Below are 23,045 nucleotides of genomic sequence, written 5' to 3' on the forward strand. Positions count from 1 at the left end.
CAGACATTTACACACTCAGCATAACGCGTAAGAGGGGAGACCGTCCTTAAACAATCTTAGACAATACCATGTTATCCTGAACTCGATATCAACTAACCACCGATACACGATACATGATGCATTATGTTTTTTACGATCTTACAATATGATTTGATGTTTTAGAATATGGCACGATACAGAAAAGACCTAATTTTGTTCGACGAAGACAAAAAATCAATCATGAAGCATAATTCAATCTTGTAGTTTTCTCCTTTCCGTTTAGACAAGTACCTGGTCTTATTCATATAGTCAATATTTGCTGTCGTCTAGTAAAGAATATGTTGCCGTTGTATATCCTACGGGTTTTCGGAAGCCTTTCTGATGAGCACTAGGAATTGAAGCAACTAAGGTGTCTAGTCAGTCTTGTATTCGGACGCTGATAAAAGTTTCAAAAAAAGTTTATGGTAGCTGGTAGGATCTCCGTGGGACTTGTCAACACATTTGAAGATAGAAAGTATACTTTTTCCTGACCTAAGCGTATTGTTAACAACTTGGAATGGGGAATAGTTCAGAAGAGATGATCCTCTGGATCGTTTCAATGCCTGCTAAAAGCGTCATTCAGGTTTTACTGCTGGGAACGTGCGTACTGTGCATAAGCTAACAACTACACTGAATGCTCTTAAATGAACGAGTTATACTGACAATAAGAATGGTGTTGGGAGACAGCGATGCTTTCCATCAGAAATCCACTCTTCCGTCAATCAAGAGTTCACGACTTACGTGTTGCTTTCACGACGTTGTTGCATCAAGGCTCCAAGTGTTGGTTAAATTTCGATAAAGCTCTAGTAGACTGTTCATATGTGTTTAGTGATCCCATACAATGGTATTTAAGTGTTAAATATCAGTTGGCTGTTCAATATCAAAGTAAAACTATCAAATATTATCAACAGTTAATTGGTACTGCAATATTTGGTCAACGCTACTTCATAAAGGCTGGAATTGGGCATTCTGACCTTTGTAATATAGACAAACACATACACAACATTCCAATATCGTGTGATCAGATACTACATCTGTATTGGGAGAGTAAAACACTGAACTCAACATCATCTTAAATTATGCATTTACGTTTTCATCATTTGACATGACTACCCGTACCCATCCCAATACTTATAATCCTATATCATATTAAAACTCATATCAGTTGATAGAGAAAATAGACTTTCACAACTATCCCACACACTGACCCGACCCAGTGGATCTCTTTTAAAACTTCAAAATTCTGCGATTTCACCCGAAGTAATTGTCCATTCACATTTAAATCTTTAATCAAAGCAGAAATAAATGACAAATGTTCCAGATAACAACATTTCATTACTGGCTCACAAACATTAATACAGTTAGCCCTTCTCAAAAAATTGGGTTGGTCATCAACTCTTACTGGCAATACCATATTAACAAATCCATAGAACAAGGATTTGAGCGAAATTTGCTTGTTTTGGATCAATGATTCGAGAAAGGAAGCAATTTGTAAAATAGAGTATATCTGATAAAGGTCAAAACATGCATTAATCAAAAGTGACAACTGAATTCATTAGTATTATTTATTGCCAATAATGCATGGAATATATTCGTATTTGAATAAATAACTGAACAATCTTTTCCCTTATATATATATAAATGGTGATATACATGTAAATTAGTACATAATGTCCGCTACACACAGTCTCTATAGCAACAACATATTCTCCATAACAACAATGGGTAACTGGCAGGACAAATATACACTAAACATGGAACAACGATAATATTGCATACATGGGTAACAATTTTTACAATAATAACAAGTGATAAAGTCTGCACATCTTTCCCGGTAGTTACACCATCTCCATACACATTTTATCTACCGATATAGCTACTTTGACATCTTCTCTTCAATAATTTTGTCACAATATACACCATATTCTGATTTATCACAGTTGCTTGCCTTCCGTTCCGTAAAGTATGAAATAAAGGGAAGTAACTCTAATAAATATAAGGATGTATAAAGGACATGCTAACCTTAATTTCATTTGCATTTCTATAAAGTTAAAATATTTGACAAAATATGTTATCTCTACAAATTTATTTGAATAAATTGAAATTGATTTTATATAATGTAATTTCAGATGAAAAGTTCTCTTTATAATATACAAATAATGGAATCTCAACCTTATAGGGGAAATAACTCCCAAAGTTATTATTTACAGAAATATTGATAAAATAAAATTCTAGAGACGTCTTGTATTAAACAAAAGCTTTAAGCTTCTTTGGAATTCTTTAGACATGAACAGGTTACAAATCTTACGATAAGTAATTCAACCTGCATCAACTGTTTTGTAGAATGTTTCTCTCCATCAAATATGTAACTTATATGATGTTTTAACTGAGACAATGGTACGACACCCATCACCTCTTTTGTTTGAGATACTTTTATCTGCCTATTTACACAACTCTGCAACAGTCTGTACATATGAACACAAGATTTATAAGTTTGAAAACTCCCAACAACTAAGCGCGAGTCTGACCTAGTTATACAAATAGTTTGGCCATTAGAACAAAATCATGATACGAAAGTCTGTCGAAAAAAATACATCATTCTACACACACCCAAGGCTTAGCATTCTCCCCATATATATCAGGAATAATCCTCTATGTATACATACTTAGGCAGCTTTGACTTCACAGACCAAACTACTCTGTAATTTTTATTTATCTTGACCATGTGTGAGATGAGTTATTTAGCTCAATATCTCAATATGACATCAAGTGTAAATAAAGTCAATTAAAATCGGATTAAACAGTTAGAGATCTGAATGTACAATTCTTCCTCTGTAATGATACACAAGAGCCAGTCTGTAAAGATACAAGAATCTGACTGCTAGACAAATGGTGCAGTTTGACATTATAATTTAAACAAAATGTCAACTTGAGTGAGGGTTTCTTGTTGATCTCGCTCGGCCCTGGAATGACAGTACCGAGTCAATGAAGCATTTAGTAATGTAGCACTATAACAGGTTAATACAGTGGAAATAATTAGAACTTCAGGACCACACCAAACAGCACTTCAGGTGGCTGTCTGCATCAACTTTTAGACTGATTACTAGTGGTCATTGAAAGCTCTCAGCAAAATTTGGAATCAGAAAATGGTGCAAAGTAACTTAAATGCTCCACCTTTTGAAAGTATACATCTCAAAAAACCTTTCCATCAGAAGTTAAGAAGAACAAGGTGAGCAGTGTACCAAGATTTCCATTTTCTTTCCAGACATAAATACAAAGATCTAATGAAAACCTAAGTGATTCTGTTGCGTAGGTATTTTCTGATCTTTTAGATAACTTAGATATTTTAAATCATAAACATGGATTTTTTTTTAAATTCGGAAAACTTCCTGTAATATTTAATTTTTGATGGATAAAATTTTTTTTTATCCCTGTCTGTCCCAATAAGGATATGTCTGACAACTTATACAGCCGTCGTCATGCCGATCCTTACAATGTCACATCTTACCACCATCACTATCGATGGTCACAGAAGAAAATTAGTCAGATCATTCAAACATCATATTCTTCTTGCATACGATCTCAGATATTATCCGAATACAAATTTGCTCTTACAGAAAAATGTGCTGGAGTTTAATCTAGAAAATACACAAACAACAAATGGTCTATCACACGACACACCACATGTGATGTACATGTGTTATTCTACTGCTCTCTTAATATGTAAAATAGGATCTAGATATCACAGATCGGGTAAAAATCAATGACAAAAACACGGCCAAATAATGTAGCAATTACAACAATGCTATCTCATTACTAAATGCACATCGATCTTTTCTTATAACACAGTCTAAGTAGTCTTATGGGAATGACAACAAAGCTATTTCATAATCTATTCATATAAATTTTTTTATACATAAAACTCTCTTTTTTTCGAATAAAACAGCCAAAAATTATTTGAACAGGAATACCAATAAAGCTATACGATTACTAAGCCACTCCTGAAACAAAGGTTTTACACTGACTATACACTAGAAAAATATTGTATGTCTATCTACAAAATAGATATCTCTGAAACAGTCGTCATTTTCAATGTGCTGCTGAATACAAACGAACAGGTACAGTTAAATTTGTGCATAAAAATATGAATTGATTAAGTTAATTACAGGTAATTACATTAAGTAGGCATAGGTATCAAAACTTATGTAAACCTTAAATGTTGGGAACATATTCTGGTTGCCAAGCAACTGCAATCACAGTATAGGATAAGAGTAAAGTGCAGATTCTAATTCTCACTCTGTTACAAAAAGGAAACTGATATCTATTAAAGCTTCCTATCTTCTAAGATCTTCTGGTATGAACGTTGGGTGTTAAAACACTTTTGAAGCGTGCAATCTTTCTGTGTTCCAATTCATTTCATTTCAAATAGCCTATAATTACTGCTGGTTGGAGACAAAAATTACATGTTGCCCGATGCAGGCGATATCATAGATACTAAAGACAGCGTAGATTATGTCCCTGAAGAGCATAGCATCAGAGTGTGAAGGTTATTAAAATGTATAACTCTACAAATCTGCTATGTAGCAGAGTGAGGTTCAGGATCTGCATTTTAATCTGACTGGTAATGATAGAAATGAAGTGGATACTTGGACAGAGGGAGATAACCCTTGGACCAGCCCAGGGTGAAAAAGGAACTGAAATGAAAAGGATCTTCCTGGACATAATCATCTTAACATTTAAAGGTGCAACATATATTGGTGCAAAGGTACAAATAAAGTGTATGTGTGGATTAGAGGTAGAAGGAACACTATCGTGTACTGGGTTCACAGACTTTTAAACAATAGTATCTCATGACTATATACATTTGGATCTGTTCAAGACTTAATATGCCATTCTGTTGCCTCAACCAAATTTCCCTCCATTTAAAGATAATAAAACAAGTTTCATTTTCATCAAAAAAATTGCATCACTTTGTTTGTTTGAATTTTTAAATATAAACTTGTAATACAAGTAACTTTGGCAAGATTCTATATTTATATGGGTGTGTGCACATTACATGAGTACAATATACCATTGAAATAACTATACATTAACTTTAAATTGACTGAATAATGATACAAGTATCTATATGACTATCTATTTATCAAACATACTGTTTTGTTCCACTAAGATTTTCTAAGCATTCACATCACATTACAGCTAACAACCTAATGCTGTGAATCTTATATCACTTTTTTAATCTTATGTACATTCGACCATAGGGAAAGTTTGATACATATTTCTCATGATAATTGGAAATTGAGAAGAAAGAATAGCGAACCTAGTGAGCAAGAGAACACAGCATCAAATCATGCAACTGTAATCTTTCTATCAGTACATTATCTTCCATAAAGTAATCCTCAACAAGTCGAACATTATACAGATCTATTTTATATATGGAATGGTCAAAAGTGAGATGAACAAATGAGTATTGTTTCTTTCTATGAATTAATCTAACATACATATATAATTATGTATCAGGTATAAACCAATTAAGAGCTAATTTATATGAATATCAAATTTTGTGACAGACTTTTTTTCTTCTCGGAAAGCATTAAACAATTAATGAAAATTTCAGAAAAATCAAGTTTTCATTTGGATTGATGAAAAACAAATTACTCTAAATCTTTGATTTATGAAAACAACTATTGTATTTAGGTTATTATATGATAATGTCATTAAACATTTGTCTGTTGAATATTTTGGTTCTCATATTTAAATGCATGCTTTTACTGATCTTTAGCATGGTGTGGTGGTAGTCACCACATAAACATCCACACCAAGATCATATTATATAACTCGTCATCATTCTTAAAATACTTCACAGAAGTAAGCTCTTCCTTCCTCGCTGCTAGTGTTATACAGAAATTCCTTACAAAGAAAGACTATATCAGGGGAGGTAATACCAAGGGAGGTAACTACCAAGGGTAGGGAAGAAACTCCAAAAACTTTCAGAATCTACAATACTCTAAATCTTGAGAATTTTTCATGAATACTAATAACTTTACTATCTATGAGTTAACACTTGAAAATATGAGTTGAACTTCTTATTTGTTTTCTGCATGTCATATCAAAATTATGTCGCTGTGTTTATTATTTACTTTTCATTTGGTTTTTTTTTTTTCATTTAAAAAACTTTTACATTATGTTATATGACTCAACTATCCAACAATGATCTCGTCTCATCAAAATGAGATTTATTTTTCTAGAAAAGCATAACACAGTACTTTAATATGCAGTATATAATGAAACTGTGTATAAAACTTATATATTGAGATTACAGGACTTTTTGATTTTTTTTTACGTATATACAATAATTAATACCTTCCATATTTAAATAATATTTTTCAATTTATACCCCAAAGGTAAAGTTGATAAAAGTCATCACAACTTTTATTCTAAATATTTAAGTTTTAATATTAATATAAATCACTAGCGACATCAAGTTTTAAAGATTGACCTTTTATGAAATGAATCCCCTAAATCTGGTTGATTTTCTTTCAAATAACTTAAGTGACACACTATTCTGAACCTCAGTTTACCTTTAGAATCACCAGACTTATTAAGGTAGGGGAGAGATCATTTCTGAAGATTTCTTCCAGATCTTACAGTAGAGCTTGGAAGGAGCCAGAACAATGCAAATCTGAAATTTAATAAATCCATCAATCTTGCATAAAATGAGTTCGTTTGTATTTTGTAGTGATATGAGCTCCCCATGTCTGGAGTACACTCTGTATGAATCCTGGGAAGTCTGACATGTTAGGATACTTCCTTGGCGTACTGTGCCGGGAACAAACCCTCAGAACCGTCTGCTTTTCTCCCCTTACACCATCCCAGCTCATCCTCCATCTTGATCTTGTAGAATCTTTCACCTAAACAGAAAGCAAAATATCAAATGTTACCAATCATTCATGAATTATGATTTTGCTGAAGTTAATCTAATAGATAACACTTACGATCTGTCAGATCAAACGGAGTAAATTGTCACAAATACATGCGATCACCGGTGATTCCGGTGATTATGATGTCAGGAAACTCACGTCAAATGACGACGTCATAATCACCGGAAGTTGGGACTAATCCACGGTAAATAGTAACTTACTCACGTCGTTTTGGGATCTCGAAACCCACGCATGGTGTAATTCACACAGACATTAACTTAACCTCTGGGTACACAGGCCACATTTACTATAGTTCTAATATACATACTCATATAGGTATCTACCAATCAATAAGCATGTAAGCTATCTGCACTCTTGTTAAGACAAACCAAAAATAGTACAGACAATATGGACAGAAAAGATGACAGTTACCACAACAATATGCGGTGTCTGTTCTAACAGTCTTGCTAATTGGACAAGATTTCCAGCTTTATGTTTGGCAGACCCAATCAAATTAAGAGTTATTGATAATTCTGTGATTTCAGTACCAAGAGGTAAAATAACCTATGTGAGATTTATACTTGGAACCTAGGATGTATATTTACATGTATACCTTTATTTTCTTTGTAAAATCGCAACTAGCTCTGCAGAGTCAAAACCTTTAGTGGCATCACATGTTTTAAAAGCAGACTCATTAAAATAAGGATTTCAATGTGTAAGCGAGTTCAGATACAGTAAAATTACTAATTTTCCAATGCTTCAATTATTTATAAGAAGTATTTGGTTAGTCCACAACAAACTTTTAATGTCTATCAAAAACAAGCAACCCAAAGTTTTATATAACTCAAACTTTGACCAAAGTCCAGCAGACTTCACTAGAACAAGATTTCACTGTATCAGTATGCCAGCTAAGTCCACTACAGAAGGCTGTGATTAGAGACGTTTCCTTAAGGGAACTTGTCTATAGGAGTTCCACTTACCTACTGCCAGAGTAAGCTCGTCATCATCCTCCGTCTTGGGTATGTAATCATACAGAACCTCCATCAGTATATTACAGTCCACACCCTCCTCCTCATCCTCTCCAAATGGATTAGCCGGTTCGGCTGGTTCTGATCTCACTGGCTCCGGGACTCTGATCAACATAACATGGAAAATCAAGAATGGGAAGAAAAACATTGGTGCAAACTGGTGGCATTGAAAGTCAAGCATCCTTATGATTAATAATAAGGACTGAGAATCAAACATCTAAATGATTCAGAATAAAAACACCTAGAAACAAGCATCTGAATGATACTGACCTTATACGTATGGTGTTTAGAATCAATCTTATTTAGTACTTAAGTCCCACCAAAACCTACTTTTTAAAACTCTTTGTGATTTTTATCGAATAGTTTTGTTCAATCAAAGTTACAACAGATATTCCAACACTATAGTCAGGTTACTTTATATGTAGATAACCCAATCTACAAAGCATGTAACACATGTTGGCACACTGTCATTCAAAAAGCCATAGTTACAATGATGCACTTGAAAGTTTAAGCTTAACAACTTTGTTTTCAACAAGCATAAGATTAGCAATAAGCAACTTATGAATACTCAGCAAACATACAGAGTATACATTCATTGTTGTGTTTGTAGTACCCACCATTTCGTCATCATTATCAGAGAAAGTTTATTGTTAGTATATATACCTCCTTAGCATTAATATACAGATAATAGAACAGGGAAATATTGGAGCTATCATGCAGGTTGTGTTTAAAACTAAGGATATACCTCTCAACATTCACCTAAATCTTAGTACCAACTATCATTACAAATATGTACTACTTAACATAAAATGATAGCTAGATAGCTGTCAATTTAACAGGCCAAGCAGCTCGATTGATTTTCTGTTGTACATTGTAAATTGGCATGCCTGAATAGGGGCATGGCTAATTATGTGGTAAAATACAGTATCACCATAGCTGTACCTTCACAACTACATGTTGTTAATACAATGAAAAGGTTTATGTCACATTTAGAAGAGACAAAACGCCCGTCATTTTTTTTACATCAATGTATCAGATCTAATGTTAAACTGTAGGTTACAGTAACCTACCTTTGGTACATGGTATTTACCTTACATAAATTACCAAGTTTCAGGTATTAGTGGCAAATTTAGGTGATAGGGCTCGCATGTACACAAGAATAAAGTAAGCTATCAGTGATAGTGTTTCTATTCCTTCCATTTCTAAGTATCGACTCTTATGGAAACACTTTACAGTTTTTGTAGTATCAGCTTATCACATGTTAACAGTATACTTAAAACAAGAGGCCCAGAGGGCCTGTATCGCTCACCTGGTTTGTAATGCCAAGTAATGTTCTGAATACAGGTTCATTATTTCTTTTCTGTAGGAATTTTAATATTTACCTCTAATTCCCCTATTGGGCCCCGCCCCTCCTGCCCCCGGGGGGTCAGAGCCAAAATTTATACAAGTTCTGTTCCCCTTCCCCCAAGGAAAATTGGTTAAAATCCATGCAGAACTCATGACTAGTAACAATTTAAAGGAAATGTTGACGGACGGACGACGGACAGACGCAAGCCATGACATAAACTCACGGCAAGCTAGGTGAGCTAAAAAATTATCAATGAAAATAAAGATATAGTTCAATACTATAGTCCATCTAATATTTGTATACTTTGAAACACATGATGCATAAATATGCTACAACAGAGTAGGGCCATGAAAGAAACCAAGTGACGACATTATAGTTATATATTGTAATAGGTATTGCATACAATGTTTCAGATAAATACTCTTCAGTATATGTCTCTATAAAGAGACAATTCTGTGGTTTCAAGCTACAGTCTACAATGATTGTAATATTAATTCTAATAGAATGGATGTAAGAGATATTGCATATTGTATAAGGCTGCTCTATGAAATTTATCGTACATAAAACTTATTTTCAAGGCAACTTCATTTAGAATTTTCATGCCTAACATCTTTTTAATGGCAATTAAATTATTTTTGCAATCTAAAATCAAAAAGTGCAATTGTAGATTTTTTTTTCTCTTTTTTTCTCTCTTTTTTTTCCCTCTCTTTCTCTCTCATTCTCAAATATATGTAATCATTTTCCAAAAATGTAATCCGAAATTACTGATAAAGTAGCCTAGATTTTATTGCACATGAAAATAAGTTTGTTTTCAGTGTCTATTATTACTTTTATATAGACAAGGGTAAAACATAGATACTCTCTACTTGGACTGAAGCTAAGGGATTCTGTTAAATTGGAAATGTTCTGATAAAATTTAAGACAACTCATGAGGATTCTGTAGTAACCTGTTCATACAGTTCTTTTTACTTTCACTAATTAAATAAAATCTGAATAATTAACTCTTTGACTTCTTGTTCTATTTTTGAGCTTTAATTAGTAAGAGCTGTTGGTAGACTTTATCAACTTGGGCCTAAGTAGAACCCACAGTTTATATATACTCTGAAGTATGTACCCTTGTTTACTTATACATGAAAGACATCTGATGTTTGTATTTATTTGACATGGACAACCAATTAATATTAAACTGTTTAAGATGTAATTCCTTAACTCAATAGCACTGGTCATTTACTTATAGTTCTGCTGATTTTTCAGCAATAAAATTACCCATGAATATTTGTAACGACTTTCTTTAAAATCTATTTTTAGATTAAAGAAGAACAGAAAATCTTCAGTAAAATTCATTGTATGTTTGTAGCTCTAAGGGAAATACAGTCGAAACTCGTTATCTCGAAATTCAAAAAAAATATAATTTGGCTCATCCGGAATTTGACTCAAACGTCATGTCATTAGATAACGAGTTTCGACTGTATATACTTTTATCATCTTCATTAAAGAATACAAACATCTTATCTTTTGTACATGAACTAAATCAAAAATGCAATCAACATTCTCTAAAATTGAAAAGGAAATGTATAAATATTTCAAAGATGAACCTCATTTGCTAAAATAAAAAGTTACTGAATCACCAAGATCTTAGTATTAGACTTTCTTATCTCAAAACTGGTCATATCTGTTGGTTTTCTTGGTAGTTTCAATAAACATCCGTCACGTTAACATGTATCACCAGTTTACTTTTACTTTAAAGCTGAAGTTATCAAGTGAAGTTCATCTTTGGTAATGAAATAAACCATAAACATTCAGATATATTCAATTAAAACATTCGTGGGCAAAATGCATTAAGATAACAAAGTGAGGGATGCTAAACAGAGGATAAAAAAGCCCATTCAGAACGGTTCCCTGATGCAATAAACAAAGGCACATTCAGTCTAGACTTGTTACTTTTGTTTGATTGGCGTTTTACTCGAGAGCTGCTCTTCTTCTTCATCATCATCATCTGAACCGAACGGATTTAATTTCTTGTCATAAGACTTTTTCCTGGTAGATTGGAAGTGAGAAATCGTAATTGCACAGGTGTTGGGACATTAAAAGTAAATAAAAGGTTATATCAAAAATAAAATAATAAAAAATAAAGTAATAGTTCATTCAGGGCAATTAAAACAACGTAATCATCATAACAGTGTCAAATTTAAAATCATGTATGTAACAGAATGACACTAATACAATAATAAACCGTCCTACAGGTACAACAACACTACAGAATTTACCTCCAAACAAAAATCAGGAAATCAAAATAATATCACTAATCAAACATACATAGAATCATCTATTATACATACATTGGGATCTGACTCCAAAAGTCAAATGGACTGAAAAAACAACTCCACTTTTTATCGAAATATTTCTTATAAGAGTTATCTCCCTTGGAACGTTTTCTGCTTCAATGTTGCATCAAAAGAGAAACTGCATAAATGCTTCTGTCTCCATAAAATTAGGTACTGGACATATGATGAGACAAGATAACACAGACAAGATATATGGAAACATCCCCTCCTCTCCAACTGTACAACAGGGGCATTACAATGTACCTTAACTCCTATTGAACCAGAAACAAAAACCATATTTTGTACTACAGCAATTATGCCCTATAGTACACTATAAACCCGAGTTTGAAATTCAATCCATCACACCCCAAACTATGCTGTTTCAGTAGCAAATCATTTAATACCCCATCACTAGGAAAGTTTGTGCCCTTTGTATCTTCCAATTTTACTTTTGTTTCCCAAAAACATAACAATCCCCTGTTGCTCTGAATTCCTTCACGCTGAACACAGCCTTCCTAAAAGTATATTTCTACAATCATCAATTTCCTCTAAGTATAAACAACTCACCTAACAATACCAAAGTCATAATGTTTTACCCTCAATTTTCATCTTAACCCGCCTCCCTCCCCCAACATCCTCTAGCCTCACTTTCAGAACCCTTCTCATATATCATACTACCCTCATGCTAACCTATAATACATATAATACTATCTCACTGTCATAAATTGACCTGCTGACGTCCACCTCTGCCCTCACCCCCAGTCCAGTCCCCACTTGTCATACCACCTCAACCCACAACTGTTACTGTCCCTATATATAACCCTATATATCATTAAACTACCCCACCGTTATACTGACCTATCCACCTGTCCCTACACATATACTATCCCATCGCCATACTGCCCTTTTGATGCCCACCTCTTTCCCGACTCAGATACACCATATCCCATAACCTTCCCTATCTATATATAGTAAAATATCCCATTGCCATACTGCCCTGTTGATGCCCACCTCTTTCCCCACTCAGATACACCATATCCCATAACCTTCCATATCTATATACAATATCCCACCGTCATACTGCCCTATTGATGCCCACCTCTTTCCCCACTCAGATACACCATATCCCATAACCTTCCCTATATATATATAGTACAATATCCTACTGTCATACTGCTGTTGATGCCCACCTCTTTCCCCACTCAGATACACCATATCCCATAACCTTCCCTATATATATATATATAGTACAATATCCTACTGTCATACTGCTGTTGATGCCCACCTCTTTCCCCACTCAGATACACCATATCCCATAACCTTCCCTATATATATATAATACTATTCCACTAACCTGCTGACATCCACCTGCGTCTCCACAACATTACTGTTATAGCTAGGCTCCGGTTGTGATGGCACGGAGTCACGTTGATGAGAATCGCTGTTAGTCGTGGAAGTGTTGGAGATACGTGAAGCTCGGGGCGATGGTGTGTTGTTGTAGGTGTTAGAATCTGTAGTAGATGGGGTATATGCATCGCCTTTGTGCCGTATACTGGTGATCGTTATACCATCGCCACCAAGCTGGGACTTCTTCTCCTTCTTTGATATGTTTGCCAGGTCAGGAGAATATTCCTGGACGTAAAATAAGACCGCTTCTTATTATAAGAATATGAATATGTTGATTATATCAACAAGTTTTTCTGAAGAGGGACATGTGAGATTAATAAAGCAATGGTGAATCTATGACATATTGTGGACATTACTCTACAAGAAATGGAATAATCTTCGCAGACTTTTAACAAGCTAAATTTCAAGAGAATTTTTTTTACCTTGTTAAAAAGCTGATACACGTATTGGTAAATAAAAAGTTTGATAAATTTGGACACTGAGAAATGTCTACAATAACTAAATATTACCACCGATATATGATAGCAGGATGTTGTGTAACGGGACATCATTTCATGGCAGGAGTAAGTAAAGTAAGGTGTTTTTTGCCATTGAAACTGGTGCTATAACTCTGTGTCCCATCATGTAGATAAAACACAGTGCAAGTCCTATATCTGAAGACTGCACAATATGATATCTGACTGGTTTTACCTCAAATGTGGGCCAGTTCATGGGCATGTCAGCACCACTCTTCTGGGACCACCAGGCCAAGTCACTGTCCGAGTCTGCCTTACTGATGGTGTCATGTAGGTCCGAGTACAGTCTGGAAAATCTACAACACACAACAACAAGTCAGCAAGGAATCTGTAACAACATTATTATGTTTAACGATGGAAAATGTACTAATCAATACACTGATCACCTGTGTATAACAATCACCAGATTTATGTCACTTTCTTCGGGTCTCCAAAAGTCTATTTCAACACAATTTGACCTGTGTATAAATATTACTTTGCATGAAGACATTTTTTTTCTTTGTCCTTTGGGTGGACTTTAAAGACAACTATGATAATTATAATACAGTATCTATTAATACTAGTTTAATTTTAAGGGAGAAAACTTACATCATACTTCAATATATACCTTAATATAGTGGAAAATACCTTTACAACCAATTAATATGTGACACTAGAACTTCTTCAATGATATAACAACTAGATCGCTTGATGTCAAATACTATGTAGCTCCAATAAATACATCTTTGTCTATACAACGTGTATGTAGTTCCAATAAATATAGGTATGTATTTTTGTAAAATACCTTGTTTCTGATGACAGATCCAGACACTCGTGAAGTACAAACATTGTTTTCTTGAAAAATTCCATTCTTTCTCGTTCGAAATGTTGACACTTTTCAAAAACCTTGTAAAAATAATTAAAAAAAAAAACAAAACAATGAATAATGAAACAGGCTAGCATTTTAGCCCTAACTAACTACAAATGTGCTTGGATTATACATGCCATCATCATGCACTATGTAACTTGTATCTGAAGTATACCTTATACCTCTGATCCAGTATACTGTATTTGGATTTTTAGATTTACCTGTCCTTTGGGTAGATATGTGAAAGTAACATTATCTTTTGCAGAGAAAAAAAACTGCAAGATCTGGGCCCGGCACCCTTAAAATTTCGATACATTTTTCACTCAAGTCTATAAAAATCATATACTTGAGTAAAAAATCTGTCTAGGAATAGTTTTATGGTGCCAGGCCCCAATACCTACCCACAGGGGCAGATAACTCTGTAATATCCAATGGTGGATAACCCACAATTTGAAGTCTGACAATCTGATAATCCCCATTTTAAACTTCTTCCATGAAAACTACCAATGTAATATATGTCAGGGTTTTTCATTTGACACATTTTTAGGCTAAGATAAATCAATCAAATACATGTACTCCATTTTTATCAGTGTCAAGGTTTATTGAAAAGCCCATATTTGAGTGGTCTTCAGACATGACCTTGAGGTCAGATGATAATGACCTTGAGGTCAGATGATATTACCTCTGTCATGTCCTCTATATACTTTGCGTTGTAACTGTTAAGGTCGTTCAGGCAGGCTTCATATTTATCTTTGGACTGCTCTACGTCTGCTTGGTACTTCCGTAATTTATCCTGAATTTTTTTTAACTGAAACATACAGAAATAACATCTCGTCAAAGCGTTGTTTAGATAACGGTCTCTAGATTATCTATCAATAATCTTTTCTGACTGCCATATCCATACTTATATTATATTAATCAACGTAATCTTCCCATTCAAAATAATGTCTGATATATATGTATATTTATATGTTGTTTTTTTTGTTTTTTTTTAACAAATGACAATTTATTTTTCATAATCAACTGTACTGCTCCCATACATCCTAACTTTGAAGTCCAGATGTCTATATAAACTAAACAGTCTCTGTAGCTCTATCTGAAGGCATGGTGGATGACTCAGCAAAACTTTTTTATCACAAAAACATATTCAAGATGTTTGTTTGCTCGGTGCAATTATTGCTGAAGCAGAAAATTTCCTTTTAGTCTGGTTCATGTAATGGAAAGAAAATGTCAGAAAATGCCAAAATATACATGTTATGTTGAGATAAAGTGTTTACATCTTATATAACAGTGACATCAGATGTGTAATGTATTCATGCTCGAGGTATGGGTTTAACTACATATATATCACAGGACATCTGAATGCTAAAGGGGTGAATGAGGGGATGGAGGGACAGGGTCTTACTTTCATAAACATTTGTATCCAATGCATTCAAAGTTTATATGCATGAGGATATGTAATTGAGCAATTTGCCTTTAACACACATGCCAAACTGTCGCCTGGTATTCATAATTGTGCATAAGTAACTTCATAAAAGATAATTTGGCAATTATCATTTCATGTTTTCAAGCATAAACAATTCAGACTTTCACCAGACTGAGCTTGACACTATAACTTTGTCTACAGCATTTGGTAATATATCATATCAAATAAGACACATAATCCTAATTTACTTCTGAATATTGGAAAATGTTTCAAAATCCCTGATTTGAATCCTAATCTCAGGGCTTTTTCTCACTGCTTTGGGAATGGGGTCTGTGGCTTTGAATTTGGGAAAATGTATTTATCATTATCATAATTTGTGTACAGTATGGGTTTTCTCTCCAGTATTTTAATTAACACAAAAACACTACAGACATGTCTACATGACAGTATGCATGATAAATGTTATGTTCTAGATTTTTGTCAGATGTTCATGACAATCGTGTACATTTTTGACTGCATTCATGATTGTTAGTACTTGCTGAAAGATTTTCAATTGTGTCAAGAATTTGTTCAAGTCAACAGAACAGAACATAATATAAGATCATTAAGTCAATGGGCATTGCTTTTAGATTATATTTTAGTACAAAATGTCTGGCTAATAAATTAAAATTTAATATCTTTTAAATATGAACAGTAGTTTGTCTATATTTAACTCTTATTTAGTCAATTTCTAATGTGGACACAATATGATTTTGTGTGGTATATATACATGACTTCCATGGGGACAACAACCTGAAGTGTTTAATATAACTGAGAAGTGGACATAAACGTATAAGTAAATGTATAGGCGTCTAACATCTTTCTAGACTATCCATTACTATGGAATGATGCCGATAATCAATCGCATATTGATGTAGGAACTAAACTGTTCATTGTTCCCACCGATCTGTCGGGTTATTTTTTGTCACCCACATACAAGACTATCCCATTAAATATGTACTTAAGGAAAAGGATAAAGACATAGAACACAGATTTCTTATTGGTTTCCAATGGTTTTTTCTCCTTTTCCTTGCTTTTTGTTCTTTAATGTCAACATATAGCTCATTTCATAAAGACTAAGCAGAGGTCGGAAAATCAGATGTAAGCACAACTGTGAGTTTTTGGTCCCACATCTATAAGTATGTGTGTGTATAAGGTAGTGTACCTGAGGTTTCCAGATTTACCTGCTATTTAGGGTTGTTATAAGCACATAAATACACCTATCTGTGTGACACATATTTATGTCTTTTACCCTAATTGAGAACCACACAGATACCTGTAATGGTAGGGTGTTTAGGTACAGCTAGCCTGTACATGGTGAGTATGTGGTACAGATTTTTTGGTTTTATTATTCGAATGTCCTATTAACAGCCAAGCCGGGTCATGTAAAGACGTGCCAGGTTTGTTGGTGGAGGAAAACTGGAGTACCCGGAGAAAAACCACCTACCAGAGGTCAATGCCTGGCAACTGCATCACATGGGATTCGAACCTGCATCCCAGAGGTGGAAGCCAGGGCTTGTGGTAATATTTCAGGACATCTTAACCACTCAGCCACAGCCACCCCATGTGGTACAGTGATTGACTTCTAGTGAAATCGGAAATTTGCAATACCAATTAATTAACCTTTATAATTAAACAATCCAGTGTATTAGAAGTCCATACAATTAAAGATTAAACATTTTTATAACCTTTAAGAAATTACAAAAATCATTTCTTAATTGTGTTACTTACGCAACGATTGAAACTAAAATGAAAATTCTGAGCTTGAGACTCCTACAAAACCTTAAAATATGTTGACCAGGGCAGTGAAATGAAGCAAAACTAAAGATGGAAAATTCCAACAACAAAGGTAAAATAATCGTATTTTTGTTTACCAATGAAAACTACAAAAACATTAAGAAAGAATTGACCATGGAAAATTTGCTCCAACAAGTAAATTAAGAAAACATCTGATCACCTTTGCCATGAGTTTTACTAATATCCAGTAGGCAGAGAAAGCATCAGATGCCTTTGGCCTCCCTGTTGGGTTGCCTATATCTGTTTCTATAGACAATAATCTGAAAACGAACTGGTTAAGCTTGTAGAGATGTGTTTCCTCCCTACAGGGGAAGCTGCCAGTACAAACTATTATTGATTGTTGAGATCTGTTAAAGCCTGACACAAGCCTGCCTGATTACATCCTATAGGTCCTGTACCAGTAAGCTTCACTCCGAAGCAGGAACAATTTGGCTGTCGTTGCATGGCCAAATTGATCAAGTTTCAATATATATAGGTATGGTATGGAGGGGAAATCTACACCCTGACCATGGCCAGTGTACACTTGAGTAGCTTGTTCCGAGATCAAGAGCCATGGACTGTATAGAACATAAATATAAATATGTTGAGATTTAATTAATGATAAGATATAACACAGAAGTGTACACAATATGTATATTGAAGGTTTTTTATCTAACATATTGAGAATTATAATCATATATGGCATGGGGTAACATGTCTTTTGAAAACAATACAGAACATGTTAAATGATCAATATTGATGCTTTGTAACAATGAAAACATGGAATAAGAGAGCAAAAGTAGGAACAAAACATATTATCATGTCCAAATAAACACAATCATCCATAACTCATCTCCAAAATCAATAAAGAAATAGGACAGGACATATGTTATATCATAACTATAGGTTGTATTCCGTCCTTGCATACTTCACAGTTATCTGCCATTGCGGTAGGTAATGATTGTGATGTCATGAGATTGCAAGCGTAACGTCAAAGGGTTTAGAGAATACAACGTGAATTTCCCTCACAAAAAAACTAAGACATCACGATGGATATATACATACCCGCAAGGGAGGTAAGTCTGTAATATGCAAAGACGGAATAAAGTGTCATTAGTATAATCAATATTTAGCACATCTTTCAGACACGGGATCCTTTACTTAAAACGCATGCTGAATGGCATAACAGTTTTACGGAAACAATTTGATGCAACTATCATGCACTTGCATATAAAATGTCCAACTTTGATATAACCTTGAAATTGTGAACATCAAAATGGAAAACAAAAGATTTCATTTAAATAAAAATAAAACCAGCACAGCGATAATGATCCTTTGGTGATCTGCGATGTTACATGTAACTGGTTTGATCTAGATCTGTTATATATGTTACATGTCCCTGGTGTGACCTTACTTGACAGACAGAAAACGCCATGAATATTCTTTAGACACCTGACCTACTTAGTGACTATACAGATCAAGGTTTTCGGAAGTATACACCTTGTACCTCTAAATATCAGATATCAATGAATCAATATTCCTATAAATCAATAATCTTGACACTTTCTAATTTAACTAAGAAATACTAAACAGCAGCATTGAATCAATACACACATACAATGTATCCTTGATAAACCCCATGACCTATAAGCTAACATGTAAAAATACAATAAACTTTGATGAAAAATCTACAATACATTCTGTTATGTCTCCATTTTGTTTTGGAGGTCACGATCATGGCATTACTAACTTAAAAGAAATAATCCCGACTTTGCCACACATTTAACTAAGGATTTATATATATCTTCCCACAATTTTACTCAATTGCCTACATATCAAAATGCTTGGAAGTGACCTTGGCAAGAAAATAATTGACTACATTAGCTGGTATTTCAGGGATAAGCTGTGTCTTTTTATGACTATAATACAATATTTACATGCATGACAATTATTAATGTCAGCAGAAAGCCATACAGAGAAAGTTGCTCATTACATAATTGAGAAAGATCATAAAGCTGAACTGTTTCAAGGCATATTGCATTACGAAAGCAAATTCTGGGAAGAGTTAAGATAGGTACACAGATACATCCAAACATTGGATTCATTGACTTTGATATGGTTAAATCTTAGGTAACATTTGCAAGGAACAGGAAACAGTTTGAAACTAACAAACAAAAATAAGCATATGAACAAATAAAAATAACCAATAATTATTGATTTAATCAAAATCAACAATAGTGAAAATTATGACACAGAAACAACATGCATATCACAAGTTGTGAAATTTATCCTTGTTAATTTTCAGTCGCATTCCAAAATGAATATGAAAGTTTCAAAGAACAGCACAGTTGAAAGTGTAAAAAACAGCTTCCAAAGTGTACAATTTGATGTTGTTTTAATTAGATTTTAAATTATAATATATAACATGCACACACTGGAAGTTCACTGGCTACTTACAGTGTGGTGGTCTACAGGCTTCTAAAAGAATACAAGGCAGAAACAACATGAGATTTAATATCAACTCAAGTTCTCCTTCAATTCAGAAATTAATTGTTGTTTTCTTTTTTAACTTTATATAATATTCATTCATTCAGTATTGCTTATGAATAAAAGAATGTAAAATTTCATTGCTATTTGTACATTCTGTATGAATTTTTCTTTGAGGATTAAGAATATGCAAAGCAGAGAGTAAGTGATTATATAACATAAATTCTGATAAAGTAATATAATCATGTTTTGATATGAAATGGATGGAGGAAACTTAGGAAAGATGTAGTGAATGATATGTTTTCTCACTGGACATGGAAGCTGGTCTAATACTGATCATTATTCACACACACTAAGAACTTAAAATCTGGCGTCTTCTCAGATTTCGACTCCTATAATACATGAGCCAGATTTAAGCTGTAGCGGATCCTTAACCTATAATGTTCTCAGCCGTATATCAATGTGTCCAGCTATTGTTTACCTGGTCAGTTCGTGACAGGCTTCAATATAGAACCGTTCAGTACCTGGTAGGCCAAGTCGCAGGTATAGAATTCCTTCATGGTCAAGCGTTACTAACAATAGAGGCTTGACCAGTCGTTCTACGTGTATATTTGTACACTATTAAGGCTTTAATGTAGTCTGATATTGTAAATATAGTCTGGACCTCTATATATAGATTCAACTTAATTTTAGTCTTATACATAATGTAGGTCTTCAATTCTCAAAATAAAATGGTCAGCATGCATCTGATAAAGTTTGTACAAATTTAAACTTCACAATGCTTTTCTGTTGATGTGTCAAATGCTTTTCTTTTTGTCTTTCCTACATTTTTTTCTTTGGGATAATATAGCTAAGTTTCTGAGCTGGTGTAATATCTGTATACATCTCGTCAACTCACTACCATATGATTTAAAATCTCCACAACAACTGGTACTCTAGACCTACATCGGTAAATTTGTAAACCACATGGTATATAACTGTACCTATATCTTGTGACACTAGCATTGATCACTAGATTTTCTACACTGCCTGGAGTCATGGAATTGACTTCCATGCAGATATAAGACTATTTACATATACCTTGCCGCAGTGGCCGAGTGGTTAAGATGTCCTGACATATTACCACAAGCCCTCCACCTCTGGGATGCGGGTTCGAATCCCATGTGGGGCAGTTGCCAGGTACTGACCGCTGGTCGGTGGTTTTTATCCGGAAACTCAGGCTTTCCTCCACCAACAAACCTGGCACATCCTTAAATGACCTTGGCTGTTAATAGGACGTTAAACTAATAAACTAAATACCTTGCATGTCACAAACCAGATGGGGGACAGAAAACAACAACACTCTCATCATCACATGACGACAAGCCTCATTAACAGTGGTGCAATTTTTAGTAACACTTTAGGAGTAAAGTGATAGATGTAACACAGGTGTACGCTAATAGATTCCCAGGTAAACAAACGTTCATCTGCTGGAAGTCACGGAAACACGTCTCTATGTGCACTGGGTAAAACTGTTGGCAAGTACTCAGACTTTAAACATATGATAAAGTCTGGTGGCTGTAGATACAAGCACATCAACAAACAAGTGTGATTGAAGTATTTCCTGTCTACGAGTTCTAGCTGCCTCAAAAAATAAAGAATTGGATCTGTTCCCTTGTTTCAGTGCTAGAATTTCAATTAAATTTTGAAGTGAATTTCTACGATCAAAACTTTCTGATTCTTACCATCACATCTGAAATACATGGATCTCTATACAATTGTTCTGTACAATGTGTTCAACCAAGCAAATCGTAACTATCTGTTTCTGGATTCAGGCCGTAAATGCGTTGTAGGAAATAAAAGTTTCAAATCATTTAACATGTAACAACCTACAAAAAATTCAACATTGCTGTTCTATCAAAATACAAATCTAAAATAATTTTTTCATCAACAAAAGAATGTTTCATGAAATCAGAATTTTGACAACAGCAATTTTAGTATTCTCATCAAAACCAGATCGGAATGTCCATCCATGTGTATCTGTGTCCCTATAATAAACAAGTACATTAGTGATGTGGATGGGTACAAGGGTAGAAATGTAAACATTCCTATCCTGTACCTACTGGTAGCCCCACACTACCACATTATACAATCCCCGTCTGTTTACATCTGTACATATATACAGGTAATGTTAAATGTTACTCCTGGCACAACAGGTATTCTACACTGTCGTTAACACATAAACCTTCCAAGATTTGACATTCTGGACAGAATTCCCTTGCTTAATTCTATATCAATAGTTATCTCCCCTTGAACCCTACACCTTAAAATTAATATATAAGCTAGGCATTGATGTTTCATTAATAATTCTGGACAGTCCCAGTCTGTGACATTAAATAGTTTTCGCTGCTAGTCATTTGGCCTGTTAGTAAAACACTAAATTTTTCTAGTCCAACTCTTTACTCACTAGTTCAAATTAATTATACAGCCATTTTGCTTCAGCACTTAAATTTACAAAACTACAATTTTTTCCCCAAATTGCAGTTTGGATGCTTTCATGAACACAAATTCTCACAAAATGATGCATCCAGACTGAAATAATTGCATAAAGAATGTACTTAAAATGAGTTGAAGAATGTAATTGACCAATGCTTTTGTAAATGTAGCGTTTAAAGATATTAATCGAATGGGGAGCTACTAGCCCAATCGGACTCATTCATTACAATTGGCACTATTCCGGCTGTAAAATTACTAGTTGTGGGCATCGGACTAGTGCTTAAAGTAGCAGACTGCAGTCCTGATTCAACCTTCTACAATAACTGGTGTGATATAAAGACAATATAGCTAGAACTTAGCTGCAGACCTTTGCTTTATAACAAGAGTGAAAAAAATCGAGATGTAGAATTTCATCCAAACTCTTGTTGATTAGTA

The 23,045-nt window shown here is 34.1% G+C and overlaps 1 protein-coding gene across 3 annotated transcripts in view; it reads right to left on the minus strand.

The window, feature by feature from the left end:
* Positions 1-6,120: 6,120 nt before the first annotated feature.
* Positions 6,121-23,045, minus strand: part of LOC138330034 (protein kinase C and casein kinase substrate in neurons protein 1-like) — a 36,996-nt gene continuing 20,071 nt past the window's right edge. Inside the window, exons 5-12 of one of the 3 annotated variants that reach the window (XM_069277396.1) lie at positions 20,106-20,126; positions 15,090-15,215; positions 14,345-14,445; positions 13,736-13,856; positions 12,993-13,270; positions 11,256-11,351; positions 7,919-8,070; positions 6,121-6,929 (exon numbers count right to left, since the gene is read on the minus strand). In XM_069277396.1, the coding sequence (XP_069133497.1) occupies positions 6,817-6,929; positions 7,919-8,070; positions 11,256-11,351; positions 12,993-13,270; positions 13,736-13,856; positions 14,345-14,445; positions 15,090-15,215; positions 20,106-20,126 (1,008 nt within the window). In that variant the 3' untranslated portion in view covers positions 6,121-6,816. The remainder of the gene's footprint in view (positions 6,930-7,918; positions 8,071-11,255; positions 11,352-12,992; positions 13,271-13,735; positions 13,857-14,344; positions 14,446-15,089; positions 15,216-20,105; positions 20,127-23,045) is intronic. The other 2 variants (XM_069277398.1, XM_069277399.1) reach the window with 2 other exon arrangements.

Source organism: Argopecten irradians, chromosome 8 (genome assembly GCF_041381155.1).
Source record: "Argopecten irradians isolate NY chromosome 8, Ai_NY, whole genome shotgun sequence".
NCBI classification, from domain to species: domain Eukaryota; kingdom Metazoa; phylum Mollusca; class Bivalvia; order Pectinida; family Pectinidae; genus Argopecten; species Argopecten irradians.